Consider the following 23,990-nt stretch of genomic DNA (forward strand, 5'->3'; position numbering starts at 1 on the left):
CTCCCGGCTGGACAGGACCTGCTCCCTTCGCCAGCCAGGGCCTGGGAGGAAAGAGCAGGAAACCTGCAGAAATTCATTACCTTTCACACCACAGAGGGATCAGTCGGCTCCTAGCAGAGCCCAGCAAGCTTTCCCTCACTGAAAACAGAAAAGAATCACAAAAATAATTAGAGAGATTCCATCTCCGCCAGCTTATGAAAGTTCTGACTTTATACACAACAGATTGGCAGGGGCACAAAGATGGATGTGAAAGGAAAAAGCATTTGCAATGTCAGGCAGATCAGAGACAGAAGCTCATAAAAAAAAAAGGCCCAGGGCAGATGTAAATTAAAAAGAAAAAAAAAAAAAAAGGGAGGAGGAAATGACCCTTCTGGAGATAAAAACTTAACTCCTGTCTGTGAAATTGTGATATGCCCCCTCCTGCCTGCAGAAAGGATCCCTGGTGAAAAGCCATCATCTCCCTGGAGAGATCTGAGCTAGAAACTTCAATAACTGCCCGCCACTCGCTGCATTTTGCTGCCTTCCACTAACTCGGCTGGGAGCCAGCAAGCTGGTCAGTAGCAGGATTTAGGGCCCGAGGACAAACAGCAGCTACGAGATCTTCAGCTGGGCTCCCGGGATGCCGGAGCTGGACCTGGAAAGCGGCAGGCAGGAATCAGGAGCGGGCCGGGCTGTGCAAACGGCACCGCGCGCCGCGTCCAGCCGCGCAGGCCAGGAGCCTCGCGAGCGCCGCGAGGAGCTCGGAGCATGGATGCAGCCTTCTAAAAGGGGGATGGGAATGGACAGACTTCTCTAATTAGAAAAGAGGTTTGCACTTAGTCACCCAGCGCAGCGCCTGGGGCTGTAACTCCAGACACTGTGTGCGAAGGCTGACAGCTCTCAGACGCCGAGCTGTCAGCCTGGGCTTTGTAACTGGAGACAGTTTCCACAGGGAAAACAACCGCTGTGCTTGTCACCAGCAGTGGAGGAGAGCCCCTCTCCACTCGTACACAGGCACTTCCAAGAAGAGGGCCCGGAGTCCCAGTGTGACCCGCTGAACGCGGTGGCAGAGTTGTAGGGACGCCTGCCCTGCAGCATGGCCAGGGCAGCATTCCCGGCACTTCGGCTTCACCTGGGCAACGTCCCTTGGTGATTGGAAAAGCGGGATCGACTCTGGTTCTGTGGGAACCGTCGTTACAAACTCCCCGTTGTTGCCAGGCCGCTGCTTTCCGAGCGCAGCCGAGAAGCTCCTGAGTCCTGGGGAGCGACAGGAGCACAGGAGGCCGAGGGAGCCTCCACATGGATGCAGCTCCTCTCAGATCACGCTCACTGGGACGGTGACTCTTCCACAGCAGCTGAAAAACAAGAGGCAGGGACAGAGAATGAGCCCAAAGGCACCATGCTGGCAAAGCTCAAGTCAGCAGTGCCCACGCAGGGCTCCCCCAGGAAGGCACCAGAAGGGCCTCAGCAGCAGCGACGCAGCGACGCGGTCGCCTTCTCCCCAGCGCTGTTTGCAGAGGCCCCGAGCAAAGGCCGCAGCAGTGGCGGCCTTGTGGTGACATGGGCAGAGGCCCCGGCGGGTCGAACGCGGCGGCGGCTGCGGGAGGAACCCGCCGAGCGGAGGCTGGAGGCTGCTCCCGGCACCTCCGCGCCCGGCCAAGGTCAGGCCTGGAAGCTGCAGGGACATCAGCCGTCCTGCCGGCTCCTGTGCTCATTCCGGAGAGGTTTCCAGGCAGACTAAGCAGAGCAAAAAGGGCAGTCAAAACGTAGCCTTTTGCAGAGCGCTCAGTGTTTGCTTTGCGCTGTGGTTGTTGAGGGACACGCCGGGCAGGGCAGGCCGCTGCTGCTGTGTTTGCTGCACCTTTCCCACGTGGGGACAGGGGGGTCGGGGCTACGGACGGGGCAGAGGGACAGTGACGGGGCTGCCACCGGGTCCCTGCTGTGGCCGTGCTGCAGGAGGGAGCGCCCAGCCCAGCTGCTGCGGAGCACGGAGCAGCTCCCGGCAGCGGAAGGGGAGAGCAGCCGGCCGCCTTCCTGCGGGAACAAAACCCTTTGACTCCCTGACAAACACCCTGCTTGTTCGCGAGCCCTGGGGCTCGGCTCATGCCTCTGCCCTTCCCGGGGCTGCTGTGCAGCACGGGAGAGAGTTCAGCACTTGCAGAGGGGAACAAGCAGGAGCCAAGGCTGTTTTTACCACGCTTGGGGCATCCGGCCGGGCCTCCTCCCCGCTAGGGTGTAATTATCCTGCTTGAAGTGGGCTGGGACTGGGATCCCTGAGCCCGGCACGCAGGGCCATAATCAGCAGAGGCAAAAAGGCCCCTCGGGCAGTGTGGGCCGGGCTCCCATCACACTTCCAGGCAGAGGAAGGGCAGGTCACATCACGGGCACATCTCAACCACGCAACGATGCTGCCTTTGGCCCAAGCAGGGAGGAACCACAAACCCATTGCTATCTTCTCCAAACCACAATGAGGATCCAGCAGCCAAAATAAGGCCTCAAATCTCAGCTTCTATTTCAGCAGCACCAATTACAGAAGTGCTCTTTTTGGAAACCCTGCGGACCGCCAGCGCTCCAGCAGTCTGGCCAGCCCACCTGTCTGGCAGTGTGCAAGATTTAGCCCTTGCTTTCTCACTGCTCTGCTGAAAATGGTGCTGTCAGAGTGCTCTGTAGCAAAAGGCAAATCTTTATATGCCTCAAGTAATTTCTACTCATCTACAACTGCAGACAGACTAGAATAATACAGAGCCAAATAGTGCAGGGGGGACTCAGTACAGCTCCTGTCACAAGGTATTTTGTCCGGCTGGGTCCTAGCACCAGGAATCATAGTAAAGAAGCCTCTACTCACGCTTTACTGCCAGCAGTGTATTCCCATGGCAGCAGGCTACAGAGGTCACCACGTAGGGATGTGTCTCCTCCAGTTGCACAGGCCGTGGCATCCCGGTTTCCTCATCCTTCCTGCCCAGGCGTCCGCGGGCTCCTTTCCCCCAGGTGCAAACCTCACCATCTGCAGAGGGATAAGCCTGACTACACACAGAACTCCTCACTGGGAAAGGGGCCTCCTGTTTCTGTTTGCTAAGGAGCAAGGGCTGTCCGAGCAGCACTAGTACCCCACAGGGCAAGGACAAGCCACCCACTTCAGAACTGTCCTGAGCTATCTCCAAGGGCCACCTAGGCCAGCAGCGTGGCCTCCAGGCAGAGGAAAGCCAGCCCAGGACACGGGGTTCAGTCTCACCTGCTCCAATGGCTACAGTGAAGGCATCTCCACAAGCCACCACAGTGACCTTCATGGCCTGCAGCCCCACGACCAGACGGGGCACGCGACTGTTCCGGCAGGAGCTGGTGCCCAGCTGCCCATGTTGGTTGCTCCCGAAGGTGTAACACTGGCCAGAAGCTGGCAACAGAGGCGAGAGAAACATGAAGTTCCCATCTGGGTGTCACTTGAGGCTGCTGTGAAGCCCCTGAAGCCCTTGCCCATGCTGAGCACCGAGCTCTGCCAGTGGCAGCAGGGTGACCAAGAGCCTCTATTCGGCCTCTGGGCACAGGCAAGAGTAGCAGGAGGAAGACTGAGAAAATGCACGTCCATGTCCACCACCCCATCAAAGATCTGGGAACAGCATCCCTCACCTGTGACTGCAGCCGAATGTGCTGTGCCAATGTCAGCGCACACGATGGGCTCCTGGTTCAAGGGGGCTGACTGGGCACACGTGAACACGGTGGCTTCTTCCACCTGGTCCTCTGGCGAAGGCTCCTCTGCCGAGCTGATCCGATCCAGGCCCAGCTTGTTACATCTGCAGGGGGAAGAGCACAGAGCAGGGCTGGTTGAATGTGGCCTGGCACAGACAGCCCTGCATTGAAATCCTGCCCTGCCACAACTTCTCCATCGGCAGTGACATGCTGGGGAGCAGGGTCACACAACAATGACTCCGAGAGACCCTTCTCACAGTTTCTTGCTCCCTTCCCTGGCCAGACACAGCCTGAATGGAGCTCAGAGAGCCCTCCTCTGCCTGGCTCCGGGGCACAGACGCTCACTTCTCCTACCTGTTGCTCCCACAAGCAAGAATCTGGTTCGTCACTGTGAGGACCATGGAGGAATCGATGCCACAGACGACCCTCTGAGCCTCGTGCTCTGGGGGAACTGCCACTTGCTGGGGGGAATTATGGCACTCAAGGGTACCCAGCCCCAGCCGACCTGGCAGGAAGAACAGAGCAAAGCAAACGCGCTGCCGTGAGCGACAGCATCTGCAGAGCTGCCAGTGAAAGCTCAGTCTGGGACCCACCAGCATGAAGGGGAGCAAAGCCAAAAGCAAAGGGGCCCTGCCACGTGGCGGAGCAGCTGTAACTCTTCCACACCCACCTAGACTGGCACATCTGGGGAGGAGTGCAGGGAAGCAGGGCCAGAAGGGGAGTGGGAAGGGGGAGCGAAAAGCACAAGCCCCGTTTTGTTAAGCAGACATCTCTTACCATTATCCCCCCTGCCCCAGGCAAACACTTCCCGTTCGTTGGAAACTGCCAGGACGTGAGATGCTCCACAGGCCACCTGCACCATCTCGTAGCCCAGCAGGGCCTCCACGATCTTGGGCTGGCAGGGGAAGAGCAGCAGCCGTGAGCCGAGACCTCCCAGCCTGCCCGGCTGCTCCCATGCCTCCCGCCCACCCCCCAGCCTCAGCAGAGCGCTGGCAGCATCCCAGTTTTCATCCAACACAAACACCAGAACGTCTTTTTTTTTTTTTTTTTTTTGTTCTAAACAGTCTTCAAAGCATTTTAGAGACTACGTGCACGCAGCACAGAAGATAATGCAAACATCTCTGGGGCGAAAGAAAGCAGCCAGCGCAACGGTTGGGAGAAGGAGTAGGTTGCAGCCCAAGGGTTGGGATTTGTCCCCCTGCCCATGTTGGGATGCCAGGGGCTGGTAACACACGTTCTGGGCAGGCAGGGGCTTGGAGAGGATGCGCTGGCTGAAAGGGCCCCGTGTACAGGAGCTCAGAGCCATCAACCACATATTCGTTGGGGTGTGAGACCAAGATCTCCACATTTCTCCCAGCCCCTGCTGCGACCTGCTGCTAGATGTGACACCTCACCGCAGCAAGGCTCATTCTCATTATCTTCCTCATGTGAAAAGCACCATTTGCTGGGATCTGGCTGCTGCTACCAATTGGTCTCTTCCCAGCAATAAACACCAAGCAGCTCGGCTCAGGCCACAATCTCCGGACGGAGCGGGAACAAACGAGCCAGCTGACCACAGAATCAAATGGCACCAGTCCCCGGGCTCGGCTGGAAGCCATCGGCTCCCGCTGCATCTGGGAGCAGGCAAGGAAGAGGAGGCTGGAAGGGAGCAAAGGGCCCTCAGCCCTAACGTTCTGGGCCAATCGGAAACACATAGTTCTTTTTTAAATACTGGCTCTTTTGAAAAATAACTTTTCTCAGTGAACCCTGGCAGCTGCAGGCCAAGAGTGAAGCAGGCAGGTGTGTGATTGGAGGCAGCCTCCAATCTGGGTGCCTGCCAAGAGCAACCACAAGGCAGCTCTTGACTTCCCCCACACTCAAAGGGATCATTGTGCAGGGCGGGGGGAAGAGAAGGAGGCAGGTTGGGCCTTTTAAAGCCCTGCAGTGACAGGGAGAGGAGGGGGAGGGTTGGATGCCACAGCATGCCGAGGATGCACATCCCTAGAGCCAGGGCGAGCTGCCTCACGGGGCGCAAACAGCGTGATCCACCCGCTGCCCTGGGGGAGCAGCAGGCCCGGCACCTACACGACAAACCTGGCTCACGTCCGTGAAGTTTCCATGCCCCAAACAGCCATTGCTGCCGCTGCCAAAAGTCATGATTATCCCCCTGTCTGCAAAGGCAGAGAAAAGTTGTGTTACTGGTGCACAGGGCACCCCGCGAGGCGCACGCAGCCCCTGGGGTGACTGGAGCTCCCAGGACAGCGGCTCTACTTGGACCTACTCTGATTCATAAGTTGCTGAGGAGGCCCAGAGGCCTTCGACAAGCTGCTAGAGAGCAGCAGCCTCTGTGCACTGTGACAACTCACCAAAGACAAACAGCAGATGATCTGAAAGCACTGAGATAACATTACTGCAGCTGCAGGAGCTGCAAACTCCACAGTCTGTCAGGGTGTTAAATACACAGAGACACTCGCTGAGCTGCCAGGCCAGCCCCCAGCAGAGGGGCAGCAGGAAAGACCATGGAAAGGTAGGACAAACACATGCCTATGAAGTTTGCCAGTTGAATATCTCTTATTTACTGCCCTGATCCCCAGCAGAAGTGCAAACAGAGCTCCCAAAGAACCATCAAGAGGGCTTTGCTCTACAAACATGGCCTTGGGCTGGTGTGCACGCTCCCCTCCCAGACAGAATGCCTCCTGACCTGCTTTAAAGACTTCAAACGCTGCCTTTCCACAGCAGAGGACAACTGAACAGAGCTGCAGGAGCTGTTGGCTTCTCATTGCAACATGTCACCATCAGTGAGTGACATGTTTGTGCCTGGGGAGGGCGATCCCCTGCTACCTGCAGTCACAGCGAGGCCAGCTGCACTGGGCTGCTCCTCACACTGCAGGCCCCACTGTACAGACCAGTTCTGGCACCAAGTGACACAGAAAAATGGAGGAAATCCCAGGTCTTCTCCACACCAGACGGATGTTTGGGACTAAGCTGACCAGTGGGACGTTACGGGAGGACTGTCACCTACCTGCTGTTACATGACAGGCCATGAGTGCCTTTGTTTCATCCCAGCCCAGTGCACTGCCCAGGCCCCTCTCTGAGCAGGCACCCTCCAGCAGCCACGCTGCATTTGTAAGCCAGCCACTAAGCCAAACAGTTTTGGGACCCAGCTGGCCACGGACAAGCAGCAGCAGCAACGTACCTGTGAGGCAGGCTGTGAACAGGTCACCGCAGGACACGTGTTTGATGGTCACGCCAGACTGGCCCTCCAGAAAACGGGACACAAACTGAGGCTGAAGCTGTTCGGTGGCTCCTGGGAGAGAAGGGCCTCCAGCAGCACCCATCGGGGGAGCCTGGGAAGCAGAGGCAATCTGGGCTACTTGCACCTCGACGCAGCACCATCAGGGTGGGAGAGCTAAGGTTAGGCCCTTCCCACAGGCTCAGCAGCACCAGCTGCACCCCGGCCTGGGCTGTGGTCCTGCAGGATGCAGCAGCACAGCCTATGCAGTAAGTAGAAGTCTCCCCTTCCCAGGAATCACACGTGCAAACCTTCCTCTCCCGCTGCCCAGCCCGCTTTCCCCGCTGCTCACCTCCCACATGATGAGGCGCCCTGATTTGGTGACCCCAGCCTTTTGCGTCCTGCCAGCAGACACCTGCACCACTTCGGTGTTGAGCATGGGCAGGCGGAGCGGGGTGGTGATCCCGCTCCCCCAGGTGTAGATGGATGACAGAGGAGGAGGAATGCCAGTCCTGGCCGAGCCACCGCGAGCACCTGTTGGGCAAAGAGAAATCAGGACCCCACATCCCTGATTCAATTTCCACAGGAAGAGGAACAACACACAGCATCCAGCCTGGGTACCAGCACAGCTGGCTACCAGCAAGCAGGGCCAGTGCAGCTCAGAGAGCTGCCAAGGGGCTGCTGGGGCTCAGGGAAGGTGACTTCTCCATAACTTCCTCCCTCCAGGAGCTCGAATGCCTTCAAGACTCCCAGACATTCAAAATAAAGGGCTCTTCCAAGCAGACACGTGCTAAATGTGCTGCGCCAAGACTCACCCCTTGGCCTGGCGCTGCTCACTCGTCCTCCCGTCCGGCTGTGGGCCACCGTTGGCACCGGGGCCAGGGGTTTCTCGGGCCTGCCAAACCAAAACACAGCCCTTACGGTCAGCTCAACCCTGCAGGTCACGCGCAGCCCCGGATTGCAGAGGGGCTGGGCAGAGCTACAGCACAAGCTACAACTGGATATCCCACAGAACTGCCTTGGTCAGTGCTTTAAGCCACCTCAGAGAGGGCGCTCCACTTGCCTTCTCATTTTGACACTGCCCACATCAGTGTAGAGGTTCAGGAGGGGACGAATACAGATGGCCTGGGCCATGATCTCATTCAGCTGGGGCCGCTTGGAAGGATCCAGGTTCAGCATGCTGAGGATGAGCTGGCGCAGGTCGGGGCTGTATCTATCCGATATCGGGGCAAATGTTCCACTCATGATCTTCAGGACCAAGGCAGGAAGATTCTGGAGAGAAAACAAGACAGACATACACTGGGTGACCAAAGTGAGACCACAGAGCAAGATGTTCCCAGCAGTGCTCTCCACCCTCACACCTTCGGGTTCAGTAAGAAGCATAATCCAAGCACATGTTTTCACATCCACAAGAAACCACAATCTTCTGTGTCTTAGATAAACTATATGCCTCTTACCGCAGCTTCAAAAGCCCTCTTGAGGCTGGCAAGTTCATACAGCACGCAGCCCAAAGCCCAGATATCACTCTTCTGGTTGTATGGCTTCCCTTCGCAGAGCTCTGGGGAGATGTAGCACGGAGTTCCCACAACCTAGAAGAGAGATGGAGAGATCCGGCATGACAGCAAAACTGGAACAGGGAGGTGGAAAGAGAAGGGCTCAGCCTAGAGCCCAGGCAGGTTAGAACACCACTAATCGGAGCTCGGGTGAGCTGGGTATGTGTTCCTGCTGGCAGTGCCTGGCTGACAATCTCATCTCAGTTCTAATGATGAGGATTTGTCTTTCTGGACACATCCCTCTCACCTACCAAGATTATATCTGGTTTTGGTCCTATCCATTTGAGAGAAGCAGCACCTACCGTGATGCATATGGTAAAAATGTCTAGCCAGATTAGTCTTGATGGTGAATGATACTGAAGTCTCAGGAAAGAGAAGAGATTAAGGCAAAGCAGGACAGCAGGACACTAACAGGAATTCAGTCACCAGGTACAGGTCACACCAGCCTGCCAAAACCACCCTTCCCACTGGGAGAAACCCTATCTGTCCCCCGCAGTGGGCTCAGACACCCCAGGCTCTCCTGGGCTTGGGCTGACAGGTCTTTTTCACCTACTTGCAGCCTCCAGAGCTGCAAGAAACTTAAGCAAGAACACACCATCCTGGATAAACCCCAAGGAGCAAGGAGCATCACGCTGATGCAGCCTCCTGCATCTATGCCATGTCCAATCTCGCTGTGTACAGCAGCTTCCCAGAAATAACAAGGAGCTAAATCCAGAGTTTCAAGCCTTGCTGCCACAGTGGGAATTAGTTCCCCTCCTGCAAAGCCAGGGCACCCACCGTGTAGGCTTTGCTCTTGCTGCTCAAGATTTTGGAGATGCCAAAGTCTCCAATCTTGACAATCATGCGATGCTTGTCCAAGAGGATGTTCTGAGTCTTCAGGTCACGGTGCAGAATCTGCTTGGTGTGCACGTGGTGAAGAGCCAGGAGGATCTGCACAAAGAAGTGCAGGATGGTATCCTCATCCAGCAGGGAATTACAGCGTTTATGAATAAACTCCGCTAACGTCCCCCCTGCAAAAACAGCACAGGGTTGTTGGCAAGAGTGGCTGCACAGGGCACCATAAACCCAACCTAAAAGCAGGGGTTTTAGAGCCTCTCAACAAGCTGAGCGCACGGGAAGTGGCACATCCTGGTGGGACACCCAGCACGTCCTCTGGTGCTCCCGAGACTGTGCGGACAACAATGGCAGCACAGTTGGTGGGACGAAGAAATAGCGAGAGAGAAGTTGCTGTTGACATATTGTCAAAAAGAGCAGGAAAAAAAGAAATGCTAAAAATACACCTCCGGGAGCCCTGTCAGGACACAAACCTCGATGGCAGAACAAGATAAGCCTGTTCTGCAGAAGAACATTCTTGCAGTCCAAACGGCCACGTGGCGCTAAGAGGCCCCATCCAGGAGGGAAGGTCCAGACTCAGGTCTCAAATAAAACTTTTAGCGATTTTCTATTAATCCCCACAGCAAACTTCTTTAGAAATCATAGCTTCCCAAGTGGAGCTGTGAGACCCACAGTATGGCCAAGGGCTGCTACAAGGAAACCTAAGCGAAACCTAAGCCAAGGGCAGATGGTGACGCACTTAATGGTGACAAGGATGTTAGAAACCTCTGCCTCTGATATGATCAGCAGATGCAGAGCTTACAATGGCCACGTCTGTGCAACAGAGCTACGTCTGGACTCCTTGGCTGCCTCAGCAACCTTTTTGCACAGGAGCTTTGCAAGGAGCATGACAAGGAGCAGCAGGCTGGGCCGTCAACTGGACAATGCTTGGGTCCACAGCAGCCCGACCCCCCAAAAAACCAAATGTCCCGCATTCCTGGGGTGCCCTGGGGACCCCGCAGCGAGCAGGGAGGGCAGGGCCCACCTGGGGCGTACTCCATGGCGATCATGAGCGCCTTGTCCTCCAGGAAGTTCTCGTAGTACTCGATGACGTTGGGGTGGCTGAGCAGCTTGAGCACCTGGCACTCGTTCTGCGCCGCCAGCCGCTCGTCCTTGCTCATCTGCTCCACGGGGATCTGCTTGAGGATGACGAGCTTCTGGTCGGCCTTGCGCAGGCAGAGGTGCACGATCCTGCGGGGCGGGGGGTGACAACAGGGCGTCAGCGGGGCCGGGCAGTGCCCCCACCCTGGGGTGCCACCCGCCCTGTCACCCACCCTCACATATTGCCATGGTAACAGGGACACCTCAGCATGCCACAGGCCTGGCTGCCCCTCACGTGTTGCCATGGTAACACGGCCTTAGCCTGCGCCCCCCCCCCGCCCCTCCAGCTGGGGTGCCACTGACCTAGTGTCACCCCCCCACACACACACACACACACGTGTTGCCATGGCAACAGGGCCACACCATCCAGAGCGCCACATCCCTGGTGACGGCCACGTCACCACGGTAACCGGGCCTGGGAAGGGCGCGGAGGGCCTGCCCGGGTGCCCCCCGCCGGCTCGGCGGCGCCCTCACCCGAAGGCCCCTCTCCCAACCACCCGGATCCGCTCGTATTTCTCCATGGCGCCCCGAACCAGGCCGCGGCTCCTCCCGTCTCCATGGAGACGCTTCCGGGATCCGCTACGGCGGCCGCGCGCCGACAAACTAGCTCGTCCCGCGAACGCCTCCCCCGCGCCGTGTTTGGGGCTCGAAGCGGGACGTGGAGGTGCCCGTGGCCGCCCCCGGAGGGACCTTCGCCCCCAGCCCCCGTGTCCCCACCTCCACGGGGAACTGAAGTGCGAGCAGCCGGGCCGCATGGGGACTGCCAAGGCCTGCCCAGCCCCCGCCATTCTCCATGTTGGGCCTTGGGGCCCTCCGCTGTCCCCAAAGTGCCACCATCCGCCTGCTCCCTCTTACAGGGCTCCCCACAACACACACAACCATCGGCCTCCTCCATTCGGGGTCTGCCCGTGGTCTCCCCACTGCCATGGGGCCACTGCGAGCCCTGGCCCAGGGCCGCCCGCCCCTGCCCCGGCTCTGCCCGCGGGGATGGGGACAGCGGTGGCACTGCCACCCCGTCCGCGTGGCCATGCTGCCATCTAGCGACACTTGGTCCCGCCAGCCCGGCGCCCCGTGTCACAGCTGTGCGCTCAAGGGCAGCACCTGGCCAGATGTGCAGGGCCTGGCACGGGCGAGCGCATGGCTGGAAGGGGGACGGGGCGGGCAGGCCATGGGCAGCACAGGAGCAGCAGCGGGTGCCGTCCCAGCTACGTGTGCAATGCCCAGCTATGTGTGTGCAACACCCAGAACATGCGTGTGCAACATCCAGTACGTGTGCAACGCCCAGCACATTGTGTGTGCAACACCCAGAACATGCATGTGCAACACCCAGTAGGTGTGCAACGCCCAGCACATTGTGTGTGCAACACCCAGAACACATGTGCAACACCCAGCTATGCATGCAACACCCAGCACATGCGTGTGCAATATCCAGCACACGTGTGCGCAACACCCAGCTATGTGTGCAACATCCAGGACATGTGTGTGCAATACCCAGCACACGTTTGCGCAACACCCAGCTATGTGTGCAACACCCAGCACACGTGTGTGCAACACCCAGCTATGTGTGCAACATCCAGGACATGTGTGTGCAATACCCAGCACACGTTTGCGCAACACCCAGCTATGTGTGCAACACCCAGCACACGTGTGTGCAACACCCAGCTATGTGTGCAACATCCAGGACATGTGTGTGCAATACCCAGCTGTGTGTGCAACACCCAGCACATTGAGTGTGCAACACCCAGAACACGTGTGCAACACCCAGCTATGTGTGCAACATCCAGGACATGTGTGTGCAATACCCAGCTGTGTGTGCAACACCCAGCACATTGAGTGTGCAACACCCAGAACACGCGTGTGCAACACCCAGCACACGTGTGCAATGCCCAGCTATGTGTGCAAAATCCAGGACATGTGTAACACCCAGCACACGCGTGCACAACACCCATACACTCCGCACACTCACACAACCCCCAGCCCTCCGTCCCCACTCCTGCACAGCCCAGCACAGAGCGCATGCTGCTGTCCCCAGCAGAGCAACGCTCTGCACACGCACACGCTCACGCAAAGCCCTTTACCCCATGCAACGCTGCATTCACCCCACAGCAGCCGCGCACACCCAGCACCGCACACGCATGCAGCACTCCATGCACGCAGCGCCGCGCTGCACGTAGGCGCAGCGCCCCGCACACGCTTCCACAAAGCACATCTATATATAAATATACATATAGATGCGCGTGTGTGTATATGTGCACAGGCGCAGAGAGGCGGGGCGGCGGCGCCGGGCCGCGCTCCGCCCCGCGGGGGCCGCCCCGCTCCGTCCCGCGCCGCGCGCTCCGCCGCGCGCTCCGCCATGGGCCCGGGCTGGCGGGCGCCCTCCGCGGCGCTCGTGGGCGGCAGCGTGGCCCTGTTCGGGGCGCTGCGGCGGGCGGCGCGGGGGCTGCCGCGGCCCGCGGCCGTGCGGAGCCGCCCGGGCCGCGCGTGGCGCTGGGGGAACCTGCTCGTCTCCTTCGTGCACTCGGTGCTCGCCGGGCTCTGGGCGCTGTTCAGGTAGCCAAGGGGGGCCGCCCCCCGGGAGGACCCCCGGGAGCGGGGCCGCCTGTTCCCCCCTGCGCTCACCCCCCGCCATCCCTGCCCGCAGCCTCTGGAACTCCTCGGAGCTGCTCGGGGACATCCAGGACGGATACTGCATCTCGGGGCACCTGCTCGTCTGCTTCTCCTCAGGTAAGGGGGTGCTCGCCCCCCGCGCTGTGCCCCGCACCGCGGCGGCGCCGCGTGGGAAGGGCGTCCCCGTCACGCCACGGGGATCCCGGTCGCGCCACCCTGCCCGCCTCGCTGCTGGCAGCGAGCGCCATCCCCAGCAGCGCCCGAGCCGGGCCCCTCGCGGCACTCTGCCCCGTCCCGCAGGCTACTTCATCCACGACAGCTTGGACATCATCATGAACCAGCAGGCGCGCTCCTCCTGGGAGTACCTGGTGCACCACGCCATGGTAAGGACCCCCGTGCCGCGCACACCCCACGCGGGCCCAGAGCCCTGCCCTCCTTCACCCTGGTGCCAAGTAGGCAATGGTGCCACTGGGGAGGAGCCCTGGGGAGCCATGAGGATCTCCTGGTGGGGGGGGATGCCCCTGGGGACACGCTGGTGGCCAAGACCTTGGAGGTGTCACAGCACCCGGGCAAGGCGGGGGCTCACCTTGCCGCGCTGCCCGCCAGGCCATCTCTGCCTTCGTCTCGCTCATCATCACGGGCCGCTTCCTGGTGGCGGCGATGCTGCTGCTGCTGGTGGAGGTGAGCAACATCTTCCTCACGGTGCGCATGCTGCTGAAGATGAGCAACGTGCCTTCGCCGGCGCTCTACGAGGTGAACAAGTACGTCAACCTGGTGATGTACTTCGCCTTCCGCCTCGCGCCCCAGGCCTACCTCACCTGGTACTTCCTACGCCACGTGGAGGTGCAGGGCCAGGGTGCCTTCCTCATGGCCAACCTCTTGCTGCTTGACGCCATGATCCTCATGTACTTCTCCCGCCTCCTGCGCTCCGACTTCTTCCCCTCCTTGCACAAGGCCTCTGCGGGGAGAGACGTGGACGGGGAGAAGTTCCTGATAGACTGAGACGCGTGTGCTGGGGCGGGAGCCCGGCTCCGGCTCCGGGAGGCCTCCGGCCTTCTTTACCTGCTCTGATGTGCCTTAGGGCTCGCTCCTCGGCCATGGGCGCTGCCTTCACCCGCTCTGCCGCCTCCAAGCACTCGCTACCCTCCTGGGCCACCCCCCCGGCTTTGCAAAGCCACGGGGCCACCGCCAAAGCCAGGGGCCGAACGGATGAGACGGAGCCAGGGCCGACTCCCGCGCAGGGCGCTTGAGGGCCGGGAGCGGCTGCCTTTTGCAGCCAACGGCTGTGAGAGTTGCGAGGGAAGGGCCGAGTCCCTCCTACGTTGTTGTTGGGCGTTACGTGCATTAAATGAGTCTGTTCACTGCTGCCGCAGCACGTCTGGGCTGGCCTTTCTGTGGGGCAGAGTGCGCAGCCGCCTTCCCAGCGCAGAGCCGAGGCGGAAAGTGCATGGGGAGGATGGGGAGGAACTGGGACATGGGAAGGGACGCGTTGCCGTTCCCATGGGGAAGGAGAGGGCACATTTCTGCTCCTTGCATCCATCGAGACACCCGTGAGGGAGGCACCAGCCCCTTCTGCGGAGGGATCCCCCTGTTCTTCCTCACTCTTCCAGAAATCCCTGAGCTCTCGAGGCCAAGCAGGCAGAGGGAGAAGGGAGGCAGGCGCGATGCCGAGGCCCGCTGCAGTCCCCGACCTGCCTGCCCGCCTGGGCTGCGTGACTCACCCCGCAGCCACGTGAAGTGGAGCTGGCATGGGAAGGCCGTGTGAGGCCGCGGGCTCTTCCTGCAAGACGGCTGCACGTTCACGTCCCCCTGGAGCCACCTTCCTCAGCACAGCACAGCGCCCGTCCTGCGGGACGCCCTCCTGCAGGAGCAGGAGCCGGCTGCCTCCCCAGGCCTGAGGGCAGCAGGGGGACAGGGGACCTGGCCCCCCTGCAGCAGCAGCGGGGCTGAGCCGGCCTGGCCGATCCCATGGAGCTCCACAGCGCTGGGAAGACAAATCCTGCTGACGTGACAGCTCCGGGATCCCTCCGGACTAGCATGAGCAGCCTGGCTTAGAGAGACAGCCGCCCGGCCCCCGCTGCAGGGCAGGATCAACCCCATGGATGCCGCTGCCAGCGGAGCTGTTTGAAGCGAGCTGGCAATGGTAGCACAGCCGAGGATGGAAGGGGAGCAACCTCCCCATCCACGGAGCGCTGGGAGCCCCATGGCCAGCGATGCTCCCCAGGACTCCCCAGCACGTGCTGAGGATTCCTAGGCCAGCACAGGGGCTGGGGACAGCCTGGCAGTCAGAGCAGGGACACGATACCCAGGACGCTGCGTGGGCAGGAATCTACGGAGGCTTCAAAGCAGCTGCCTCACCCGCCCAAGCGCGGGGCTGAGCAAACCCACGGCCAGCAGCTCCTCGCAGCCGCCGCGCTGAGCTGCAGGGAGCCTTGCGCTAGCAGCACATCGCAACAGCTACCCCTCACCTCAGCGGATGCAGTTTAACCCTCCTAAACATGAAATCCACCTGCAAACACCCCACAGTCAAGCTGAGTTCCTAGTTTTCCCTCACCCCAATTTCTGCACCCTTCTCCTTGTCTTTCCTAGTACGCAGTGGACATGGATGTGCCCTGAGAGTTGGAGCGACCAGCTGAGGGGTCGGCAGCACCCAGAAGACCTTGGTGTGATGAAGCTTCCCAGAACAGGGAGCCCGGCTCCCCTCCTGGCTCCCAGCCATGGCATCTCGGAGCGCCGCGCCGGCCGGGCTGGGGCAGCTATGGGGCGGGCTGGCTGCCAGCCCCAGCGCAAGAGCGAGCGCTGGGAAGCTGCGCGCCGGGTGCCAGGCGGCAGCAGCAGCCGCTGGGCTAAGTTGAGGCAGGGTCAGGGCAGATTGCAAGTCATGCTGATGTGAAAACCCTTCCTGGCTCAGCCTCTGCAGTGCCAGGAGGGCCACAGCTCCTGCCTGCTCTCAGTGTGGCCCAGAGCCCCCCAGCAGCAGCTCTCAGCTATTTGGGTGACAGGGCCCACATCTTCCTGGGGGAAAGCACAACTCTGCGGAGCAAAGGGCATGGGGGCAGCCCCAGGCATTCCTTGCAGAGCCCCTGCTGCTGCTTCTCCCCTTCCTCAGTGCTCAGCACACCCAGTAGGCCAAAGCCTGGGTAGGTGCCCATATCCTGGTTGAAAATCGGAGCGCTCAGACTACCACAAACACTGGATACAGCCCAGAGAGAGCAGATCTGTCCCAGGGCTTCGCGCCGCTGCACTCCCAGCAGTAGAGCTGTATCACTGGCAGGGAAGGCAGCAGCTCTTATCCCTCTTTTCAGCCTTATCTTTCTCCAAACACCTTGTCAACAACCTCTGCTCTCAAGGAGCTCCAAGCCCCTGGCGCAGGCTTGGGAAGGCTGAAGGCCCAGAGCTTTCTCGCATGTTTTTATCCTGCACCCAGGACGAAAGAGACATCTCTGCACAGCACCCATGGATGGGAGAGGAAGCAGCCAGCTGCTGGGGACACAGCCATCCCCCCTCCAGGCGTTTGTTCTCTTCCATATCCATTGCTCCAACAAGGAATGTTTCCTGCTTTGCTCCTTTTGCGCATGCACAGCCCAACACCCTGCAGGAGCAGCGGGCAGCAAGCACAGGGCTCTCCCCACCGCTCTATACCCAGGAAGAACTTCAGGGTGGCTTCAAGAAGCACACGAGGGCAGCCAGGGTCCGTCCACACAACCAGGAGCACTTCAGGACAGCCTTTGTCCCAGACAGGGACAGGGCACGATGCCAGCTGCCCTGTGTCACAGCAGTGGAGCACATGTATGACAGCTCCACAAAACATCCCTGCGCTGCCACAGAAACCACCCGCGATCGAAGGCAGTTTGTGTCTCACCTTGCAGATCTCAGAACCTGGAGCTCTTCCACAGCAGACTCTGGTGAGGGCCAAGCCCCAGTATGACCCAAGCGGCTCTTGGTCACCCAAAACAGAACCTTCCCCAGGTCCTGCAAGCAGATCAGGCCCCCCTTCCAGCTCACTGCCACCCTTTTCACATGCAAAACATTATTCCATGGTGCTCATGCTCAGGTCTCAAATACCCTCTGCAAGAAGCTAGGACAGGAACACAATATCCCACTAGCTAAGAGCTCCTTTACCCTGATCAATATTTGGTCACCAACTTTCGCCATCTCTTAGTGTAACTACGTACTTAAAGACTAAGCAACCCTAACTGCTTATCTAAATACCTAAATGTTTTATTGCTATTTCCTGCTTCTTGAGTGCTCCACATTCTTAGGACTCTCTAAACACTCAGAAAATCTGAGGAAGCAAAAGACTGCAGAGGCAGCAACAGTAGTTCGGAAACTGCTTTGATCAGGACCATGAACTCAGTGAGGTCATGGGCAACATAACAGGAACAGTGTCAGGGAAACCAGGCTGCAGTGAAGGGGACAAGGGATGATGCCAGAAAATACAATAAAAACAGCAGAACAGCCACTAGTTTGAGGGGTTTGTGAAGTCTGCAGCCTATGTGAAATTGATAAAAACTAGGAAAATGGTGGAATATGCAGCTGGTGCCAGACCTGAGCCAGAAACACATCTGCTGTGATCAATACCTACCTCCTGATACTGGGACACTTGTGGAAAGCTCCAGAGTGATACAGTAAGGAAGCTATGTGGGACACTTAGAACAGTGATTGCAAGCACATGCCAATTACAGAGTGCAAGGAGACATTACCACACGTCTCTGCTAAACAGCGTACTTGAGATTCAGGGCAGTGTCACCTCATTTGAGTTTATCCGCAGCACAAAAAACAGGTCAGTGATCCAAGAGCCCCGCAGCCACGAGAAACCAGACATGGGGCAGCACTCAGCACAGGTAATGCCACATTCCTGCCAGCCCAGCACCAGGCTGCAGCACGAGGGGAGCTCGGCTTACGGATACACAGCCCCCAGGCTCCAGCTGCTCTTTCGCGTGGGCTGTGTGGTCATAAAACACAGGAGCCCCTCGGTAGTTTAACAGGATTTATTATCCCATCTGTACAGTCCTCGGCAGAAGCATTTTAGATGATTCCAATCTAGAAAAAAGGAAGAAAACGTTAAAACAGATGCTACGGCAGCAGAAAGGCAGAACCCTCCACCACACTCATTGCTGCCACAACTACAGTGATCTCTCCTTGTCCCCTAAGGACAGTCTCGCTCCTCCCAGACTTGCTCAAGTGCCTCACTTCTAGCACAGCCCCATCCTACACTTACTCCACTGTGACCCCTTGTGTTGATTCAGGTAATTGTGCTCCCTGTCTCCAATACCTGTACTACCACTAGGACAGAAATGCTCCTTCACCCCAGCCAGCAGGGCAGAAAGCACAAGGAAAGCGTCTCCTCTTCGTACAGTAGCCACCGATGTCACTCAGATGGGCTGCACTGGCCATGGACACTGGTAGGAAAAGCACTGCTTGGACTCGGAGGCTGCTTGGAGGAACTTTCGTATCATTTACCCTGCAATATTTTACAGCTCTCAAGTCTCAGAGCACAGCCCGAGCTACAGAACAGCATCTATCCTGTCAGGGACTTCAAAACTTTTCAAAATGCTCATGAACACTGCTGGATCCAGCTGAACAGCATGGATATCACCCCGTTCTTAACACAGCCCAGGATCCCACTGGCCTCCTTGTGGTCAAGAACGCCAATGGGATCCTGGGGTGCGTTAAGAAGAGCGTGTCCAGCAGGTCGAGGGAGGGGATCCTGCCCCTCTACTCAGCCCTGGTGAGGCCACATCTGCAGTATTATGTCCAGTTCTGGGCTCCACAGGACAAGAGGGATGTGGAGCTGCTGGAGAGAGTCCAGCGCAGGGCCACAAGGATGATCAGGGGCCTGGAACATCTGCCCTGTGAGGAGAGACTGAGGGAGCTGGGCCTGTTCAGCCTGGAGAAGAGAAGGCTGAGAGGGGACCTGAGCAGTGTCTAGAAGTACCTCAAGGGAGGGAGTGAGGAGGATGGTGCTAGCAGAACCAGAGGAAACGGCCAGAAACTGAAGCATCATAAGTTCCACAAGAACTTAAGGAAAAATTTCTTAACAGTGAGGGTGACAGAGCACTGGAACGGGCTGCTCAGAGAGGTTGTGGAGTCTCCTTCTCTGGAGATCTTCCAAACCCGCTTGGACGCAGTCCTGTGCCACGTGCTCTAGGTGACCCTGCGTGTGCAGGGGGTTGGACTGGATGACCTCTGGAGGTCCCTTCCAACCTTGGGCATTCTATGATTCCATGATTCTGTGACACTCCACAGAGGTGCTGGTGTGCACACCACAAGCGTCTCATGTGAACACCAAGAGCAGCAGCCTGGTGCAGAAAATACAAGACAGCAAATAGGAGCTGACAAAGTTTCAAGAATTTCTCACCTTGTTTGCTACATCCAGAGCATCATAGTCAGGAGCCAGGCGCACATAGGCCTTCTTCTCCCCGTCAGGCCTGCAGGGCAATGAGAGATGTGAGCACAGGGACATGCAGCTTCCCCTACCCACCCCACGTGCCTGCTCCTGCAGTGTGCATCAGTGGTTCCTTTGGAAACATCACTTTAGTCAGTGGAAAAAAAAGTTCACATCATCTGCACAGCACCCTTGGTGCCAGAAAGATCCCCAAGGAAGGCAACCCTCCGGTCTGCTACCATTTTGCACTCCCATTTAAGCACATCTGAGACAGAAATTGCATTTATCAAAAGTGTAACACTACAAACACTACAGTGCTTAACCCCAGCCTTCCTTAGAGCACTGCTGAAACTTGCTTGTCTTTGTTTTTTCTGCTAAAAGCCACTCTGGGCACCCAACACATCCATACCCTCCTCTCCCTCTCTTACCTAATCAATGTGTTGACCTTGGCCACATCGATATCATACAACTTCTTGACAGCCTGTTTGATCTGATGCTTGTTGGCCTTGACATCAACGATGAAAACTAAAGTGTTGTTGTCCTCTATCTTCTTCATTGCTGATTCTGTGGTCAAAGGGAACTTGATAATGGCATAATGGTCAAGCCTGCCAAAGAGAGACCCTTTGGTTACACAAGGCCAGCAGAAGCTGCTGCCACCACACTCGAAGGGCTTTCAAACACTGCAGATACCATTTAAAGAAAGTTGGGGGTGCATCAGTTGCCAAAAAAAGTTCTAATCACAAGCTCTCAGGCTTTGGTCGCATGTAAACATCACCTGCACCCCAACAACCGCGTGTAAAGCTCAGCCCCCAGGGCAGCCCACTAAAAATGTCCTCTGTTAGCAGGGACCTTTGGAGGGACACAACCTCCCCCAAGGGCACCTTGTGCATGGGGCTGCTCTATCTCATAGACCCTACAGCAGGGCCCAACACCCCACACGTACTTGTTCCTCCTTGGGGCGCTCTTCCGGGGGTACTTGGGCTGCCGCCGCAGGCGCAGGGTCTTGGGTCTCCGGAAGGTGGGCGATGTGCGGATCTTCTTCTTCTTGTGGCTGTGGACTCCCTTCAGGACGGCCTTCTTGGCCTTCAGCGCCTTAGCCTTCGCCTCTGCCTTTGGAGGCGCGGCTGCTGCGGAAACTCGGTGAGTACGAGCAGGACCAGGGGGTGCTCGCGGGAGAACGCTGCCTCCCGCCGCCACACGGCAGCGTAGACGGCGCCTCTCCCAGACCCCTCTCCCAGGGGATCAGGCCGCCCCCACAACCAACAAGGGCCTCCCCCACAAGGCGACACATCCCCGGCCCTCTCCTCCATCCCACACAGCGCTCCCCAACCCCCGCTTCCCCCGAACCCGCACACACCGAGGCCTCCACAGCCTCCAGGCCCGGACCTCCCGCCTCCCCTCCCCGTCACCACCACCACGTGCCCGCGGCCCAGCGCCACCGCCAGCCCCCGCCGCGCCGCCCCCGCTCCGCCCGGCGCTCCGCGCAGTGGCCGTACCCGCAGCAGCCGCCTCAGGCGCTCGCCGGGCCCGCGGCCCTGTGGGCCGCCCGCTCTCACCCTCCTTCTTCGCCTTGGGCGCCATCTTGGCCAGGCGGCGGGAGCCGAAAGGGGCTGCCCGCGCCGCGCCGCACGGGCTTATAGCGCCAAATCTCGCGAGACTCTCCCCTCCAAACCTCGCGGCGCCGCTCCCCTCCCTACCCTCTCGCCACGCGCAGGCGCCGTGACGCCCCCCCGCCGCGGGGCATCATGGGGGTTGTAGTCCCGCACCGCCCCCGCCGCCATGGCGGGGGGGGGGTGGGCGGGCGGTGACCGTGCGGGGGTCCCGGGCCCCCTCCCGCAGGCAGCGCCCCCGGGCCCGGCCCCGAGCACCGGGCGGGCCGAGCCCTCCCCTGCCGCCCCCGGGGCGGGGCCAGCCCGGCAGCGGGGCTGGGTGGGCAGCGCCGAGCGCCGCTGCGCAGCCGGGAGGCGCCCGGTAACGGGGCTCCCCCGGGGGAGGGGGCGGCGGGAAACGCGGCGCGGGAGGAGCCGCGGGGACGGGCACGGGGACACGGGGTTGGGGGGACACGGGGCGGGGGGAGAGACATGTGCAGGAATGTGGGGACAGACGGACACAGGGATGGGCAGAGCTGGGACAGCCACGCGTGGGGACAGGGGGACATGAGGACAGATAGACACGGGGATGTGGGGGCACACGGGCACAGAGCATGGGGATAGTCATTTGTGGGGGTGTGGGGACAGATGGACATGGGGACTAACGTGGGACATGGGGACGCAGGGTGCAGGGACAGCCGTGCATGGGGACGTGGCATGTGTGTACCCGGGCGTGGGGATGTGGTGGAGGGTGGGACATGGGAACAGCCGTACCCCGAGGGGACAGCCGCATGGGGACAGGCGGACAGACCCGGACTGTGGGCACAGCACATGGGAACAGTTGGGACACTGAGACAGCCAAATCCTGGGACATGGGACCAGCCACTCTCAGGGACATGGGGACACGGGATGGCCCGGCCATATTCTGGGTGGCAGGGGCAGTCTTGCCAGGGATGTGGGGACAGATGGGCAGCTGCGCGCGGGGACCTGGGGACAGATGGACTGCAGAGCCAAAGATCCCCCTCCGCCCCCAGCACCCGCCGCGGCCTCGTCCCGTCCCCGCACGCGATGAACGTGCTGGCCCCGGTGCGCAGGGACAGGGTGGTGGCCGAGCTGCCCCAGGTGAGCATGGGGGACACGGGGGACACGGGGGACGCGGGGACGGCGCCCTCACGGCCGCCCCCCGCAGTGCTTCCGCAAGGAGGCCGCCCTGCACGGCCGCCCCGCGTTCCACCCCGGCGTGGCCAGCGCCTGCCAGGAGCAGCGGACCGGCACCGTGGGGTGAGCGCCGGTGCTCCGGGGCCCGCGGCCGCGTCACGGCGCAGGAATGCGGTGGGAAGGCGGGAACACGGCGGGGGTCCGGATGGCGCCGCGGCTCTGCGGGAAGCCGCGGCCTCCGCGCGCCTCCTTGCCCGGCCCGTTCCCGAGGAAAATCCCGGGATGGGGACGGCCCACATGGAGCGCGCGGCGCCGCCGGGCTCGCTGCGGGGGGTGGGTGCGGGAGCCTGAGGTGCCCCCAGCTCCCTCCCCATCCTCGGGAGCCTCCCGAATTCGCCAGCCCGGCAACGGGGGGCTGCCTGCGGGTGTCGCTGAGCGGCCGCCCTCCCCTCGGCCCCGCAGGTTCAAGATCTCCAAGATCATCGTGGTGGGAGACCTCTCCGTGGGGAAGACCTGCCTCATCAACCGGTACCGTGATGGGGACGGCCCCTGCCCGGCCCCTCGGTGGCCGCCGGGGCTGCGGTTGACGCCGGCCGTCCCCTGGTGTGTGGCCGAGCGTCCCCAGGGCCTGGCAGGGGCTGATTCCTGCCCCTGCTGTCCCCAGCTTCTGCAAGGACACCTTTGACAAGAACTACAAGGCCACCATCGGGGTGGACTTTGAAATGGAGCGTTTCGAGGTGCTGGGTGTCCCCTTCAGCCTGCAGCTGTGAGTATCCTGGCCAGGACCCCCATCACGTCCCCAACCATGTCCCTCTCCATGTCCCCCTGTGACCGCCCTCCATCCCCAGATGGGACACGGCCGGCCAGGAGCGCTTCAAGTGCATCGCCTCCACCTACTACCGGGGTGCCCAAGGTGAGGCGCAGTCCCTACTGTGTCCCCATTGTGTCCCCACCGGCCCCGTCTCACCTTTCCTTCTCCCCCAGCCATCGTCATCGTGTTCGACCTCAACGATGTGGCCTCCCTGGACCACACACGGTAGGACTAGGGCGAGCAGGTCTGAGCGAGGCGGTAGCCCAGGGACGCCGGCGGTGACACCGGCAGTGACACCGGCGGTGACGGTGGCCCTTGCAGGCAGTGGCTGGCAGATGCCCTCAAGGAGAACGACCCGTCCAACGTCATCCTCTTCTTGGTGGGCTCCAAGAAGGACCTGAGTGTGAGTGCGTCCACCTGGGGGACCACACCAGTGCCCTCCCTGTGACAAGGCTGGTGTCACCAGCGTCCCCCGTGCCCTCCCACCCGTGCTGTCCCCTCCGCAGACGCCAGCGCAGTACAGCCTCATGGAGAAGGACGCGCTCAAGGTGGCCCAGGAGATGCAGGCGGAATATTGGGCCGTCTCCTCCCTCACCGGTGGGTCCCCTGGGCCGAGCGGGGTGGCAGCGGGGACCGGGATGGGGCCGAGCGGAGAGGGGGGACGAGGACGCTCGCGTGACCCGTCCTGGGGACAGGGGAGAACGTGCGGGACTTCTTCTTCCGCGTGGCGGCGCTGACCTTCGAGAGCAGCGTGCTGGCCGAGCTGGAGCGCAGCGGCGCGCGCAGGATCGCCGACACCGTGCGTGAGTATCGCCAACGGGGAGGGGGTGGCATCCCGGCCGCCCCCGCCGACCCGGCCCTGCCCTGCCAGGGCTCAGCGGCCCCGAGAGCGACCTGTACCTGACGGCGCCGCGCAAGAAGCCCAAGTGCTGCCAGTGAGGAGCCGCCCCTGGCGCCCAAACCGAGACCAAAGAGCCGCGGTGCCACCCGCACTGCCAGCCACCCTAAGGGGACATCGCGCCCGCGCTCCCGCCTC

General features: G+C 60.3%; 4 protein-coding genes and 2 non-coding genes across 7 annotated transcripts; 2 read left to right on the top strand and 4 right to left on the bottom strand.

Annotated features, from left to right (window-relative positions):
• Positions 1–1,279: 1,279 nt before the first annotated feature.
• NEK8 (NIMA related kinase 8) lies at positions 1,280–10,922 on the bottom strand. Its single transcript, XM_088529970.1, has 15 exons — positions 10,876–10,922; positions 10,286–10,491; positions 9,205–9,437; positions 8,332–8,463; positions 7,938–8,146; positions 7,690–7,769; positions 7,227–7,408; positions 6,839–6,989; positions 5,737–5,813; positions 4,441–4,558; positions 4,018–4,168; positions 3,604–3,767; positions 3,212–3,370; positions 2,825–2,983; positions 1,280–1,334 (listed from the first exon to the last, which is right to left on the bottom strand). The coding sequence occupies exons 1-15, from the start codon at positions 10,920–10,922 to the stop codon at positions 1,306–1,308; spliced, it is 2,097 nt and encodes a 698-aa protein (XP_088386096.1). The 3' UTR covers positions 1,280–1,305.
• A 1,832-nt stretch (positions 10,923–12,754) lies between these two features.
• On the top strand, positions 12,755–14,010 carry TLCD1 (TLC domain containing 1). The gene is made up of 4 exons (XM_088529971.1): positions 12,755–12,951; positions 13,043–13,125; positions 13,309–13,391; positions 13,615–14,010. Exons 1-4 carry the CDS (start codon positions 12,755–12,757, stop codon positions 14,008–14,010), a joined length of 759 nt encoding a protein of 252 aa, XP_088386097.1.
• Positions 14,011–17,983: 3,973 nt separating this feature from the next.
• On the bottom strand, positions 17,984–21,033 carry RPL23A (ribosomal protein L23a). Of its 2 annotated transcripts, XM_088530006.1 has the most exons (5): positions 20,893–21,032; positions 20,340–20,523; positions 19,825–20,001; positions 19,370–19,439; positions 17,984–18,051 (listed from the first exon to the last, which is right to left on the bottom strand). In XM_088530006.1, the coding sequence occupies exons 1-5, from the start codon at positions 20,975–20,977 to the stop codon at positions 18,037–18,039; spliced, it is 531 nt and encodes a 176-aa protein (XP_088386132.1). In that variant the 5' UTR covers positions 20,978–21,032; the 3' UTR covers positions 17,984–18,036. The 2 variants fall into 2 exon arrangements, with proteins under 2 accessions (XP_088386132.1, XP_088386133.1); XM_088530007.1 differs by lacking the exon at positions 17,984–18,051 and having other exon boundaries at positions 19,371–19,529; positions 20,893–21,033.
• On the bottom strand, positions 19,515–19,581 carry LOC148593639 (small nucleolar RNA SNORD42). The gene has a single exon (XR_015913664.1). It is a non-coding gene; the product is annotated as a small nucleolar RNA SNORD42 (small nucleolar RNA).
• LOC148593640 (small nucleolar RNA Z17) lies at positions 20,105–20,178 on the bottom strand. Its single transcript, XR_015913670.1, has one exon. It is a non-coding gene; the product is annotated as a small nucleolar RNA Z17 (small nucleolar RNA).
• Positions 21,034–22,050: 1,017 nt separating the features above from the next.
• Positions 22,051–23,955, top strand: RAB34 (RAB34, member RAS oncogene family). Its single transcript, XM_088529972.1, has 10 exons — positions 22,051–22,107; positions 22,175–22,266; positions 22,606–22,671; positions 22,808–22,909; positions 22,992–23,056; positions 23,128–23,179; positions 23,276–23,357; positions 23,461–23,551; positions 23,650–23,757; positions 23,826–23,955. Exons 1-10 carry the CDS (start codon positions 22,054–22,056, stop codon positions 23,891–23,893), a joined length of 780 nt encoding a protein of 259 aa, XP_088386098.1. The 5' UTR covers positions 22,051–22,053; the 3' UTR covers positions 23,894–23,955.
• Positions 23,956–23,990: the final 35 nt, after the last annotated feature.

Source organism: Tinamus guttatus, unplaced genomic scaffold (genome assembly GCF_059628265.1).
Source record: "Tinamus guttatus ecotype Peru unplaced genomic scaffold, ASM5962826v1 Tinamus_guttatus_pri_ptg000356l, whole genome shotgun sequence".
NCBI classification, from domain to species: domain Eukaryota; kingdom Metazoa; phylum Chordata; class Aves; order Tinamiformes; family Tinamidae; genus Tinamus; species Tinamus guttatus.